Genomic DNA, 12,774 nt, shown 5'->3' on the forward strand with positions numbered 1-12,774 from the left:
GCCGCGGCACCGCCTCCCGCCGGATGCGCCCGCTCGGCCCGCCCCAGCCCGCCCTGGCACGGCCCCGGCGCGGCGCGGAGAGGAGCGGCCTGGCCATGGCGCGCTCGCTCAACTCCATCGTGGCCGTCAGCCAGAACATGGGCATCGGCAAGGACGGGCGGCTGCCGTGGCCGCCGCTCAGGTACCGCGGCCCGCCGCCGCTGTCCCCGCCGCCCGCACTACAGCCCCCAGCGTGCCCAGCGGCGCGCGGCACGGGCGGGTGCTGCGGGGCCGCGCGGGGTGCGGTGGGAGCTGTAGTGCTTGAGGGGATGATGTGTGAGGCGGGAAAGCGGCGGCGTGGCGGGAGCGCGGCTGTGGGGTTGTTTTTCGCGTGGGCTCTCTCTCATGCGATGGCCGCCGGTTATCGCTCATGCGAGCACAGCTAGGGGGACAAAGGTCCCGTCTCGGCCAGGCACCGGCTCAGGTCTGGCCAACCGCCTCTCCCCGGCCTCCAGCAACACATCCATCACGGGGGGATTTTTCGTTGAAATTAAAGAACTTGCAGAAAAAATATATATAATTTAGAGAACTTATTCGTAAGGTACGTTGTAACGCAGTCCGTGCTTCCCCGGCAGGAATGAGTACAAGTACTTCCAGAGAATGACGAGCACGGCCCGTGTGGAAGGTAACGTGTGGGCTGTGTGGCGCCCCAAGCTCGGCTTCGGCCTTTCCCTGCCTCGGCCCTCTGCCCTGCCTGCCCTCACAGGTCCCCCCTGTATTCCAGCCCTTTCAATCGCTCGGCTAGATGAGGAAAGAAGATGAAGCAGATATTTCAGAGGAGATGCAGATTGCTCCTCTTAGGGAGCAATTTTCAAGTCCTTCTTTCACCAGAAGAAAACTTCATCGAAAGTTTACCTAACAAACCTTTACACGAAACTCCAAGTTAAAATGGGAAGGTTTTCACAAGCTGCTTAATTAGCAGAGGTGGTTTGGTTTTTTTCAGTCTGCATTAGCTTATCTCGCTTGTTTCCTGTGGCTCAGCCTTGGCCATTTGATCCACTCCTCTGACCCTTGTGACAGTAATTTTGCTGAGTTTTCTGAGTGCTGAGCCAAATCCATGCACCAGAAAGTCCAAACCATAGAGCAGAAATACTGCAGTTGTTTGTCAACACAGTCACTTTTTCATGGTTTGTTTAGGGTTTTTTTTTTTGTGCTGTTAAAATTCACTTGTTAGGTAAAAACTCATTTCTCGTCAGCTTCATATATTTCCGTGTTTTGGTTAGGTGCCAGACTCCATTTTTTGCCTTGAAAGTCTGTTTTGATTAGGAGACTTATTCAAATTGTCTGATTTGAATGTTCCATAATTCACAAGGAATGTCTAATCTCATTTTGAAAAACTTCTGAGTGAAAGACTTTACGTATGTTTAGAAGACCTGGTCCAACCCTTTGCAACCCTGTATGTACTAAAAAAGGCCAGAACACAACTGACAGTTGTAAGTGTTTTTAGATGTCTGCAAGTTGCATCTTACCTGGCAGAAATAAGCTGTGATCAAGAAAAAAGATGTTTGAAATATAATTACAAAGAAACATTTTGCTCTGTCCTGCCTGCAGATCTTTTGATAAGCTGTGATCTCAGATGCTGGGCAGGTAAAGTGCTTCATAACCACACTTCTTAATGGATTATGCTGCCATAAATCTTCACACCAGGGATGTCACCTTTGCCTCTGTTGTGTCTCAGCCTGGACACAGCATGGAAAGAGTGACCATGTTGGCATTCTGGTTTTTTTCTCTTATAACTCCTTTTCCTCATAAAGAGAAACATTCTTTTCCTTAGCAGATTTACATATGAGAGGTAATCAGGTTATGAATGCTTGGGTTTGGTCAGAAATTGTATTTATGTGAGAATGTTAGGGTATGATTGATCACCTGTAGCAGTCTGGCTTTGGATTTAATTTGAGTGGCTCTTCTCCTAGAAGTTGTTGTGGGTTTATAAATCAGTTCTCATTTGAGAACTGGGGCCTGAGCTTGTGCTTTTGCTAACTGCTGCAGAGCACCTTGCAAAGGCAGGGGAAGTCCATCAGTGTCTCTAAACAATTCAAATCAATTCTCTCCTGCTCAGGTAAACAGAATGCAGTGATAATGGGTAAAAAAACGTGGTTCTCCATCCCTGACAAGAACCGTCCTTTAAAAGACAGGATTAATATTGTGCTCAGCAGGGAGCTCAAGTAAGTATGATAAATAAGGGTCCTGTAAAACAAATAAAAACCTGCACCAAAAAATGTCTGTAGTGTTACAGCGTACAGTAGTTCCAAATGCAGCATTTTTGATACCTGTTTAGAAAGCATTTCTGCTGTTGGTTCTGAGTGTTATGACTACCTTACTCTTAATTTTTAATATCTAAAAATTCATTCACAAGGTAATTGTCATTACTTTGCATCATGAGTACTTTTCACTCTACTCACAAACCATTTGACAATTTTCAATAGTGTTTCTGACTCATGTATTTAACTGCATTTCTGTAGTTCCTGCATACACTGGTGGCCCGAAGTTCATTTTTTGAAGTTCATTTTTATTACGATTTGTGGATGAACTGTCCTTTTTCAGAACTCACTTCTTGAATGCATCACCCACAGTCATGCAAATATTTTTAAACACAAATGTTCACTTGTAGTGCTTTATTGCTTTGGAGGATATTGGTGGATTTGCAGGTGATTATGTGAGAATATTGGCTTTTCAGCTGGTTTTGTTGAATGAAATACTAACGTTCTGAAATTCAACTCAAAATCTACATTTTATTTCTTGATTATCTGTATTGAATGATCTATGTTTAATGTATAGATTGTGTCTTTGTCTTATATATACGTAAATTTTTCAGTTACATTTTTTCAGAAACATGCTATGAAATTCCAGATTCCTTATTTATAATGCCTTCTAAATTTCAGTTAAGCTGTGATCCTTTGAACAATCCTACAGTCAGATGAGACTTCTAACATAATTTAGCAATTACAGGCATTTCAAAATAATTAACTGACATGCAGCATGTAGTTATTTGTTAATTCAGCAAAGCACATTCTGTGTCTAGAGTGTATTGATGATCATGATGAATTGTCCTTGATTTATTTAGTAATAGAGCTTTGCTTTTTCTAGGGAAACCCCAAAAGGAGCACATTATCTTTCCAAAAGTCTGGATGATGCTTTAGCTCTTTTGGATTCACCAGAGTTAAAAAGTAAAGTAGACATGGTCTGGATCGTGGGAGGCACTTCAGTGTACAAGGTACATTTAGCCTCCTCCTAAATTACTCATTTTCTGTGATGGGATGAGGATGAAGTTCCTATTACTGCTGCTTTAGGGGGTGCTTTCCCTTCCCATTACCAGCAAACTGCAGTGATTGCAACAGAACAGGTCTCAGAGAGCAGGATCTCAACTCTCAAGCTCAGAATACCAGTCTAGAAGCTGAATATTGCTCTTGCCAGTGCGCCAGTGTCACACTGATATTGTGCTTTTGAGAGCTTTTCATAAATACCTAAATTGCTGGATTCTTCAGAAAAAGCCCATATTATTATGTTTATTTTACTGAGCCCATGTTTTTGTGTTTATTTTCTGAGATTGCTGACTGACCCTGCAAAGGGTGTGAAAAGAAAAATAAGGAAAAGCGCTCCAGCATGTTTAGCCCAGAGTATGACACTTTGTACATGTAAATGGAGAAGAAAATAGGATTTAGAGAGAGCTGACAGGTCATGGTGTTGCAATAACAGGAGATAACCACACAACAAAAGGTCGCACTCATTCTGCTTTCCCATCCGGCAGTGTTCCTGCTGCTCCCACTCCCTGGGTCAAGAATTGTAAAGCAAATTCTATTTAACAGTGAAAGGAACAGTGCTGCTGTCCTGTAGTCATTACAGGCATGCTGGGAGATACACTGCAGTTGTTGTTGGGCACTCAGACGTGAGATGTGTGATGACAGTGCCATAATGCACCTGGTGGGGAATCAGGGCTGATACTGTGCGCTGTGTACAGGGTAAGAAAATGCATTTTTCTGGTACTTCTTGCCTTTACACTTCGTGCTTTTCATGAACCTCTGTGTCTGAGGAATTGCGTTTTTCACAGTAAAGGAATGAAGTAGTTAGGGATTGCTAAGATTGTTAGAAAATGAGGTGAAATAGCACTGTTGTTCCTCGTGGTGAAGTCCACCACGTGTTCCATGTGCAAATGCATTCACTATAATCAGATGTTATCCTACAGAAGAAATGTCCTTGGCTCTCTGCCATGACAGTGCCTGTGCCATGCAGAGGGTTTCTGGAGAGGGCTTCTCCTCACAGAGGGCAGAGCCAGAGCCAGCTGTGAGCAGCAGCATTTGCCCCTTCCCTGCCACAGGCTCAGCTGTAAAGAGTTGTTGCTTTGGCTGCTTCTTCCAAGAGCATCTGTCTTGGAGGTTTCTGATATTTGGAAGAAAATAATGCCTTTTTTTCGGCCATTACTCACCAATACTCACATTATAAATTGGCAGTTTGCATCAAGAATAAATTGGAATGTACTATTTGTACTGATCAGTACAAGGGAATGTGTAAAGTAATAGGAGACCCGGCTATCCTGGACATGGACAAGCATTGAGAGGGATGGGAATGTCCAGTGTGGAGAGGAGAAGGCTCCAGGGAAAGCTCAGAGCCCCTTCCAGGGCCTAAGGGGGCTCCAGGAGAGCTGCAGAGGGACTGGGGACAAGGCCTGCCGGGACAGCAGCCAGGGAATAGCTCCCAGTGCCAGAGGGCAGGGCTGGCTGGGATCTTGGCAATGAGGAATTGTTCCCTGGCAGGGTGGGCAGGCCCTGCATCCCTGGCAGTGCCCAAGGCCAGGTTGGACAGTAGGGCTGGGAGCAGCCTGAGACAGTCGGAGGTGTCTCTGCCCATGGAACAAGATGAGTTTTAAGGTTCTGTCCAACCCAAACCCTTTTGTGGTTCTAAAATTTCAGCTGTTTCCTCCCTTTCAGTCATCTGCTCAAGGCATTTCAAAGAAAAGTGTAATTACATTAGGAAGAAACCTGACCATTTCATACAGATTCCTGCACTCAAACTACCTTTGTGATGTTAACTGAAAGAGTTTTATGGGGACCATACAAATCTGCCAAAACTACAAGTAATATTTTTAGTGCCTGTATTACAGATGCACAAAGGATTTTACAGGAATATTTCCATTATACTATATGGAAATGTGTGGGAAATAAAATAGCAATTGGTAATTGAAGAGAATAATTTTGTTCAGTAGTTGTAGGTATTTGGTTTTAAAGCAATATTTTGATTTCACTAGTTTGTGTGGCTCAGAGGTTGAGATCTGATTTTGTTCATTAATACAGGTCTGTGGCTGTCTATAGAAAGACCTACCCAATTTTGATTATTCAGGCTGTGACAGGACTCTCTTACAGAAAAAAACCTAGTCTGTTTATGCTTTCTGCCATCAACAGAAAGAATGTTCACATGAGAGTTCCTTGCTGCCCTTTTAGACCAGGGGAAGCTCTCGCAGGTGGCAGATTTGCAGGTTCCCGGTGGGATCTGCCTTCAGGGTCTCTGTTATGGTTTTCAGTCTGATCCTGTCATGCTGTGTGCAAGGAGCATGATGTGTGCAGGGTAATTGTTCTGTGGGTTGCTAACTCCTTGGGGCACGGTTGTTTTCCATCAGGATCACTACAGAGTGGAGCCACAGGCAGCAATGTGCTCTGACAGCCTGTCAGGGGCTGCTGTGGGTGTCAGAGGAGGAGTGGGAAGATGTGGGGATGGGGATTCTTGTGATAGCACTGCAGTTGCTGTGCCCAGGTTGGTCTGTGGTCCTGGGCCATGAGCTCAGTCTGGTGACATTCCATTGGAGTGGGATTCCGGGGAATAGGAAGCAGACGCAGAATGCGCAGGATGTGAGGGTGTCTGTCAGAAGCTGCAGCAGCAGCCTTGCCATAGCCAGACAGTGCCTCCGGGGCCCACATCCTTATTTCAGACGGTGGCTTATTGTCCTGTGGAGCTTTTTAACTCGGCTCCTAGCCTTAGCCCCGTATCATCAGTCAATCAGTTTGCCTTGGGGAGCTCCACCCTGATCAGGGCTGTTGTCACCAAGCTCTGGGCACAATCCTGCAAGCCTCTTTCTATAGATGGTGTGAGCAGGGAGTGTGCCATGACCTTCCAGGCCTTTGCTGGTTTTTGTTTCCCACACCCCTGGTGGGTGCCCTGGGCTGTTCAGGATAGCTGGGCTGCTGTACCCTCTGCTTGGCCCAGACACCATGCTGAGCACCAGCCCGACCTGCCCTCATCCAGGGAGCTGGGCCAAGGGGCAGCAGCTACCCTGCTGTCTGAGTGCACCTTTGGGACACGGGCATCCAGTCAGTCTCAGGTACAGGTGGCTGCAGTGCCTGTCCAGCCTTTAGGAACTGAGGCAAGACAGGGTACTACAGCGTGTGCTCCAGGATGGCATTTAGGGACAGGATGCTCTCTGCCAGGAGTGGGATGGAGGCAGGGGTTTGCTGCTGTTCACATCCTTTTCCTCCTCAGACCGCAGAAGAGTGAGGGCCAAATCTGTGAACACTTACAAGGACACAGAGCATCCCTCTGTTGGTTCTGGCCATCTCTCCCACTGCCCCTTGGTTCTCAAGGACACAGTTCTCTCCAGGGCATGGGGGGATTGGCATCAGCTGCTTCAGGCCCTCTGTGAGCTGTGGTGGCCATCCAAGCCCTCGTGTAGGTCACACTGATGCTGTGCTCGCACAGTCTAGGAAACTGACCTGACCTCTGCAGCAGGGAAAGGGAGAGCAGTGGGGACAGGGAGAGGCTGGGTGGAGTGTTGGAATTGGCAAGTGAGAGCAGGAAAGATTGAAAACAGCTCCATCAGTTCAGTGAGGGTTCAGAAAAACTCATGTGGGTGTCATCTTCTTGAATTTGACTGGACACTGATCCCTCATCAGGTTTATTATCTCCTAATGTAGCCACAGGGCAGTAGCAATGCCCCCAGGGAAGCTTTTGGCCTTCTGACAGCACAGGCTTACCAAGTAAATTTCCTTGGATATTAGTGCAATGCCGTCTGGATCCCCTGTGCACTGTTTTGGATCTCCTGAGCTCCAGGAGGAGCTGGGGTTGCTAGTGTTTGCCTGGATGACGAAGGAGGAGCCCCGCAGTGGGTTACAGCAGTTGTGAAGCTGTTACACCTCATGGCAGGCACTCTCTGATTTTGTGTGAGCACTTCATGTTTGGAGGGCTGTCTGCTGGCTTGTGAGTGTTTCTTGTGTGCTGGGGGCTTGTGGTGCTGGCCCACTCTTTGGTGCTGGCCCTGGAGTCCCCAACAGCTGGTAGAGTTCATCAGATGTACTGGAGCACAGCCTCTTGCTTTGTGTCATCCCCAAGAAATGTCGTTCATGGATATCAAAGCTGCTCCCACCTACACCTCAAGCATGGTGAGTGGGGAGAGTTGGAAGAATCATTAATAGTTGGGCTCAATGGTCTTGGAAATCTCTTCCAACCTTGGAGATTCTACAATCCTGTGATTTCAAAACCAGGTTTCTGTTCTAAGACACTGCTGCACCTATGTGGAGGTATTGTCTCTTGCAAGGTTCAGGTCTTGGCCTTGACTCTGAAAAATAGTGCTCTGTGGACATCCTGGGGTGTCAGAGGCCCACAGAAGGGTTTAGGCTGGAAAGGATTTAAAGGCTCATGTGGTTCCAAACCTCTTGTCATGGACTGGGACACCTTCCACTAGACCAGGTTACTCTGAGTCCGCTCAGTATAAATTGTATCATTCTCTTTTAACTACATTTAAACTGTGTGATTTAGACAGGTCAAAAACAACATTGAGGTTTTGCTAGGAATAAGACCTGTAAGTCCATGACATCCTTAAATATTAAATAGGATGTTAAAAAACCCAAACAAAACCAACAACAATAAAAACACACACATACAAATCCACAAAAACCAACAGATGGGGGTGTCAACTTCCTTATGTGTATGGTATGGTTTTATGATGTTGAGGGAGTATATCAGCATTGCACCAGCTCAGCTCTGTGCCTCCTCTAATTTCTCTTTGGTCCCAAAAAAATGGTGAAACCAGTGGAGTGGGCTGGACAGGGCAAGACTGAATTGAATATCAGTGAGGACCTATTTTATTCCTTGTGGAAAGGACAGCATTATGACAAAACTCCTTTGCCTCCCTGCCATGTCCTCAGCAGTATTTCACCGAGGCAGTGTCAGAGTCCAGGCCTCCCTGAACAGGGTCCTTCGAAGGCTCCACCTGTGGAAGGTTTCGTGTTTGACACAGGATTTATTTCTCTGAAGTTTTCTGAAGTTGTCTCTGGAGAACAGGGGGGACCAGGTGTTCCCAAGGGAACAGGAGCTGACCCCATGGGCAGTAACTGGAGTGGCAGGGCTCGGGGTGGTGGGACAGGTCCGTGGGGCACGGTCTGGCCCCATGACCAGGTCAGGCATAGCCTGGGGGTGATTATGTGAGAATACTGGCTTTTCAGCTGGTTTTGTTGAATGAAATATTAACGTTCTGAAATTCAAATCAAAATCTACATTTTATTTCTTGATTTTTTGTGTTTAGTGATCTATCTTTAATTTATAGATTGTGTCTTTATCTTATATAAATTTCTCAGTTACACTTTTTCAAAAACACGTTGTGAAATTCCAGATTTTTAATTTATAATGCCTTCTAAATTACAGTTAAGCTGTGATCTGTTGAACAATTCTACAGTCAGATGAGACTTCTAACAGGCAGGGCTGTGGGCACAGGCTGGGGCTGGGTCGGGATGGCAGCGGTGGCTGATATAAATGTGTGCTGGAGTCTCAAAGCAGGGGAAAGTTGCCCTTAACAGAGCAGAGCAAGTGGAAAAGCGTGTTTGTCCTTGCCCCTTACATGCTCACTGCCAGGCATTGGGCAGTCCCAGCTGCTGAGGAGCAGTAACGTGGCCTGAAAGCAGCCTGAGCCTATTGCTCTTCCCCAAGCTCTTTCCTGTTTGCTGTTTACTGGTCACGGGCCGCCTACACAGCCTCCAGAGCCGGTCTGGGAAACTGAGGAAGCATCTGCTCTTCTTCTGTGAATGTGGGGACAGTGACACAGCTGGCTGGTTCATTCAGCTAATGAAACCATCTCCCTAGAACGGAGGTCACCATCTGGTCTCCTTGGGCCTGTGGTTGGTCCCTCCCTGTGCTCCTCCCTGGCCTGTTGTGGTGGTAGGGAGTTCTTGATAAAGCTGAATTCCCCACAAGGTTGGATAGGAAGTTGATTTGTTCTTCTACTACAAAGCAGAAGTTTCTCTGTTTACAGAACACATGTTTTTATTTGTGAAGCAGATTATTATTCTGTCATTTTGCAAGTATGACTCTTCTTACCTCCCTGTCCCTAAACAAAGAAAAATACTAGTATTTGTGTACAAACTGGATGGACAGCAGTTCAGTGCTGTTCAATGCTTGTGTGCTGTGACTTACCTCTTTCATTTCTAACTGTTCTCTAGTCGAGCAGCTTTTCTACAAATTAGTCTCTCAGCAGTGGTTAATTAATTTTATTGGATTCCATTTGTTATTACTTGGTTCCTGTGCTTGTTGAAGTAGTAGCTAATAGCCTGCTGCATGGTGAGTCACCTTCCACAAAAAGCACTGCTGGTTGCCAGTTTAAGCGAAAGAGAGGAACAGCTACAAGCTTTTCAAAAATGTATTGTAACCAGCCCTAGTGTAGCTTTTCATGGGTTATTGTAATGCCCACAAGGTCTGGAAGAGTTGCCATTTTCAATCTCAAAACAAAATGTATATTCCTAACTCCTGAATTTGTTGGTGAAAGCCTCACCTAACAAACATTATCTTAGAACATTTTCATCCAAGGACCTTGGAAATGTAAAAGCTTTCAGCATCCAGAGATGCTGCACCTCGAATGCTGTGATCAGTTTTGAGCCCCTCACAGCAAGAAAGACATTGAGGTGCTGGAGCATTTCCAAAGAAGAGCAACAGATCCAACTTTGAAGTTAAACCAAGGGGTAGATTGATTTCTGGAATTCCAAAAAATACAGCACAAATCCCTAGCAGTGATATTAAGCATCAGAACAAATTACCTTGTGGTGTGGGCATCTCTCACCACTTAAACCTTCCTGTCTCCCAAAGAGGTGTGATTCAGAAATTGCTTGTTGCTACTGGGACTACTGTTCCTTTCTCTCACAGGGCTATTCAGATTTTGTTCTTAACTTCTGTCAGATACCCCAGGCTCTGAGAATAGGGTATTGCTGCCACTTACCAGGTGGAACTGACACAGGGTGAAATTACCCCTTTAGAAAGTGCTCTTCAGTAGAGTCTAAAAGAGGAGATTCAGAGTGTAATTTTCACGACTTTGCTAAAAGCCTGTGATACATAAAATTGTGACTGAGTTTGTGTTGTTTCTAAAGGCAGCAATGGAGAAGCCAATTCATCATCGATTGTTTGTGACAAGAATCTTGAAAGAGTTTGAAAGTGACACATTTTTTCCAGAAATTGACCATAAAGACTACAAGCTTCTAACAGAGTAAGTACCAAAATGAATACCAGGCTTGTCTTCAGAGTAATCTAATTGGAATGTTTTAAGGGTCATATTAAGGCTATGTTAGTTTGAGTTTGAGGTGAATTTTTCCCCAGAATCATACTTCACTTACAACCTAGAATGGCACCATACTCTGCGCAGATTTTCTTGGAAATTGCTGTGTTCTTCACCTTTTGTATGATCTTCACAGTAAAGAATTGTCCATGTCAGTTTGCTGCAAAAATAGCTTTTTCCTATTGTTTCCTGGTTTAGAATTACTCAAATATTTACTAAGCTTTGTAACTCTCAGTATGTTGTTAGTAAATTGTATTTGGCCTCTGAATTGCCAGACAAATTAAATGGACTTGGGTGTAGAGGCTTGAGTTTTATGTATTTCTAAGGTTATTCCTTCCCTCTTGAGAAAATTCCTTCTTCCTAATAAATACAGTAGGAAAAGGTGTACAAAAACTTAGCATTTCTGGCATTCACTGTGGTTTCTTCTACATGATCTTTGTCATATTTCAGTTCTGCTTTTATGTTCTCACCAACAAGATTACACCCAACAGGCACTGAGGAGCAGCAAAAATTCAGACACCTGCCTCAAAACCAGGGAGGACCAGACCTGTTTTCCTCCTGCTGCTCCTGTTTTGGCTCTCAGCTGGTTACAGAGCAGCAGTGGAAGAAATAGAAAGTATGAGAAGTGAAACTCTCCTCGGGGGGCACAGGAATGGATTAGCACGGCTCTGAGGGAGGATAGGCAGGAGCAGGGAAGAGGGATGCAGGACAGACAAGGTGGGTGGGGAGGATGAGTCATCTTCTCCAGCTCCAATATATTGCGAACTACTCTGTGCTCATTTGAGTGTCCTGAGATCTGACCCAACGCTCCCTCTCGGCTGTTCCTAGCTATACGTTGTTTTTGGCCAATGTACTGAAATGAACATTGGTGTTAGAACATGATTTTGTAAAATAACAGGTAATTTCCTCACTGAAGTGGAAACCTGACGATGCCAAACCTTAGCAAATAAATTTAAAATGTATCTCTCCCTCAAAGTCAGTATTACTCACACAAAATCCTTCTTTTGCGGGGAGATGAAAAGATTTTTGAAAGCGTCTATTAATAAGAAGTGGTTTAGAAAACCTGGAATATAGAGGAACTCTTTCTGTGGTAGCAGTCACCTGTTTAGTAATCTCTTGCAGACTTGTAAAAAGCCTTGTCCTTAGCATTTCCTCTAAACCAACTTAGGAAAAGCAAGGCAAGGAAAAAAACCAAAGTGTTCCATAATCTCATCTTCCTTGGCTGACATTTTGAATAACATATTGGAGGCTTTAATAAAAAATGTTGGGTATTTCTTTAAGCCAAAAATAGGGGTGTTGTTTTATGTCAGAGTATGCTTTCTTGGTCTAAAAGATGTGCATATAAATCATGGATAGTAGTTAATATGAGTCCTAAAAATGGTGTACCTGTTCTAAAAGACAATGTTTTCATTTTTTTTCCAAATAACTTGCTTTTCTGGTTGATTGGATAAATTGCAGGTGAATCATAATGATATTCTTACCTGCTTGTTGGCTTCTTTTTTTCTTCTCCTCTCTCCCTAGGTACCCAGGTGTCCCTGCTGATATCCAAGAAGAGAATGGGATCCAGTACAAATTTGAAGTGTATGAAAAAACTGTCATGGCACAATAAGGGAGGCATGTTGTACTTCTGTGTAAGGGCAGGTATTTTAAACCATGAAGTTTTACTGAGTGTAAAGATACATTAAAATTTTCACGAAAATCATGCCTGATGGTAAAATACCTCAGTAGTGAATGGTTCCAAAAACCACACCCCACACTTTGAAGGTACACCCTGTAGAAGGGGGTCTGAGCAGCTCCACAACAAAGGTTGCAGGAAACCTTCCACTGATCTTACAATCCATGGCAGCATCCCTGACAATTCCACAGATAAGGAGAGGCATTAGACTATGGTAGAGCTTTTCTACTGAATCAAAGGGTTTTAGCATGTCTCTCCTTGTTGAAAACATTCAGCACTGAGAAATCACCAATCCTCCTGTTTGACTGGGGTGTTGTATACATTGATAACAGACTTTAAAATGTATTGGTGTAGGGGTAAATGTAAGCAAGCCCAGCAGGGGAAGGGGGACCAGGAAGTCTCATGCAGCAGTTGAGGGATGCACTGATCCAGGACCTGTTGTTAGTGTTCAGGAACACGTAATCACAGAATGATTATATGCAGGTGCTTTTATTGAAGAGCTCTGGGTGTCAGGGGTAGACAGACTCAAATCTGACTCCAG

At 44.8% G+C, this 12,774-nt stretch overlaps 1 protein-coding gene across 2 annotated transcripts; it reads left to right on the forward strand.

The window, feature by feature from the left end:
• The first annotated feature begins 32 nt into the window (after positions 1-32).
• On the forward strand, positions 33-12,262 carry DHFR (dihydrofolate reductase). Of its 2 annotated transcripts, XM_030969334.1 has the most exons (6): positions 33-181; positions 615-664; positions 2,099-2,204; positions 3,127-3,253; positions 10,374-10,489; positions 12,080-12,262. In XM_030969334.1, the coding sequence occupies exons 1-6, from the start codon at positions 96-98 to the stop codon at positions 12,165-12,167; spliced, it is 573 nt and encodes a 190-aa protein (XP_030825194.1). In that variant the 5' UTR covers positions 33-95; the 3' UTR covers positions 12,168-12,262. The 2 variants fall into 2 exon arrangements, with proteins under 2 accessions (XP_030825194.1, XP_030825195.1); XM_030969335.1 differs by lacking the exon at positions 615-664 and having other exon boundaries at positions 54-181.
• Positions 12,263-12,774: the final 512 nt, after the last annotated feature.

The sequence above is a fragment of the Camarhynchus parvulus genome, chromosome Z (genome assembly GCF_901933205.1).
Source record: "Camarhynchus parvulus chromosome Z, STF_HiC, whole genome shotgun sequence".
Lineage (NCBI taxonomy): Eukaryota > Metazoa > Chordata > Aves > Passeriformes > Thraupidae > Camarhynchus > Camarhynchus parvulus.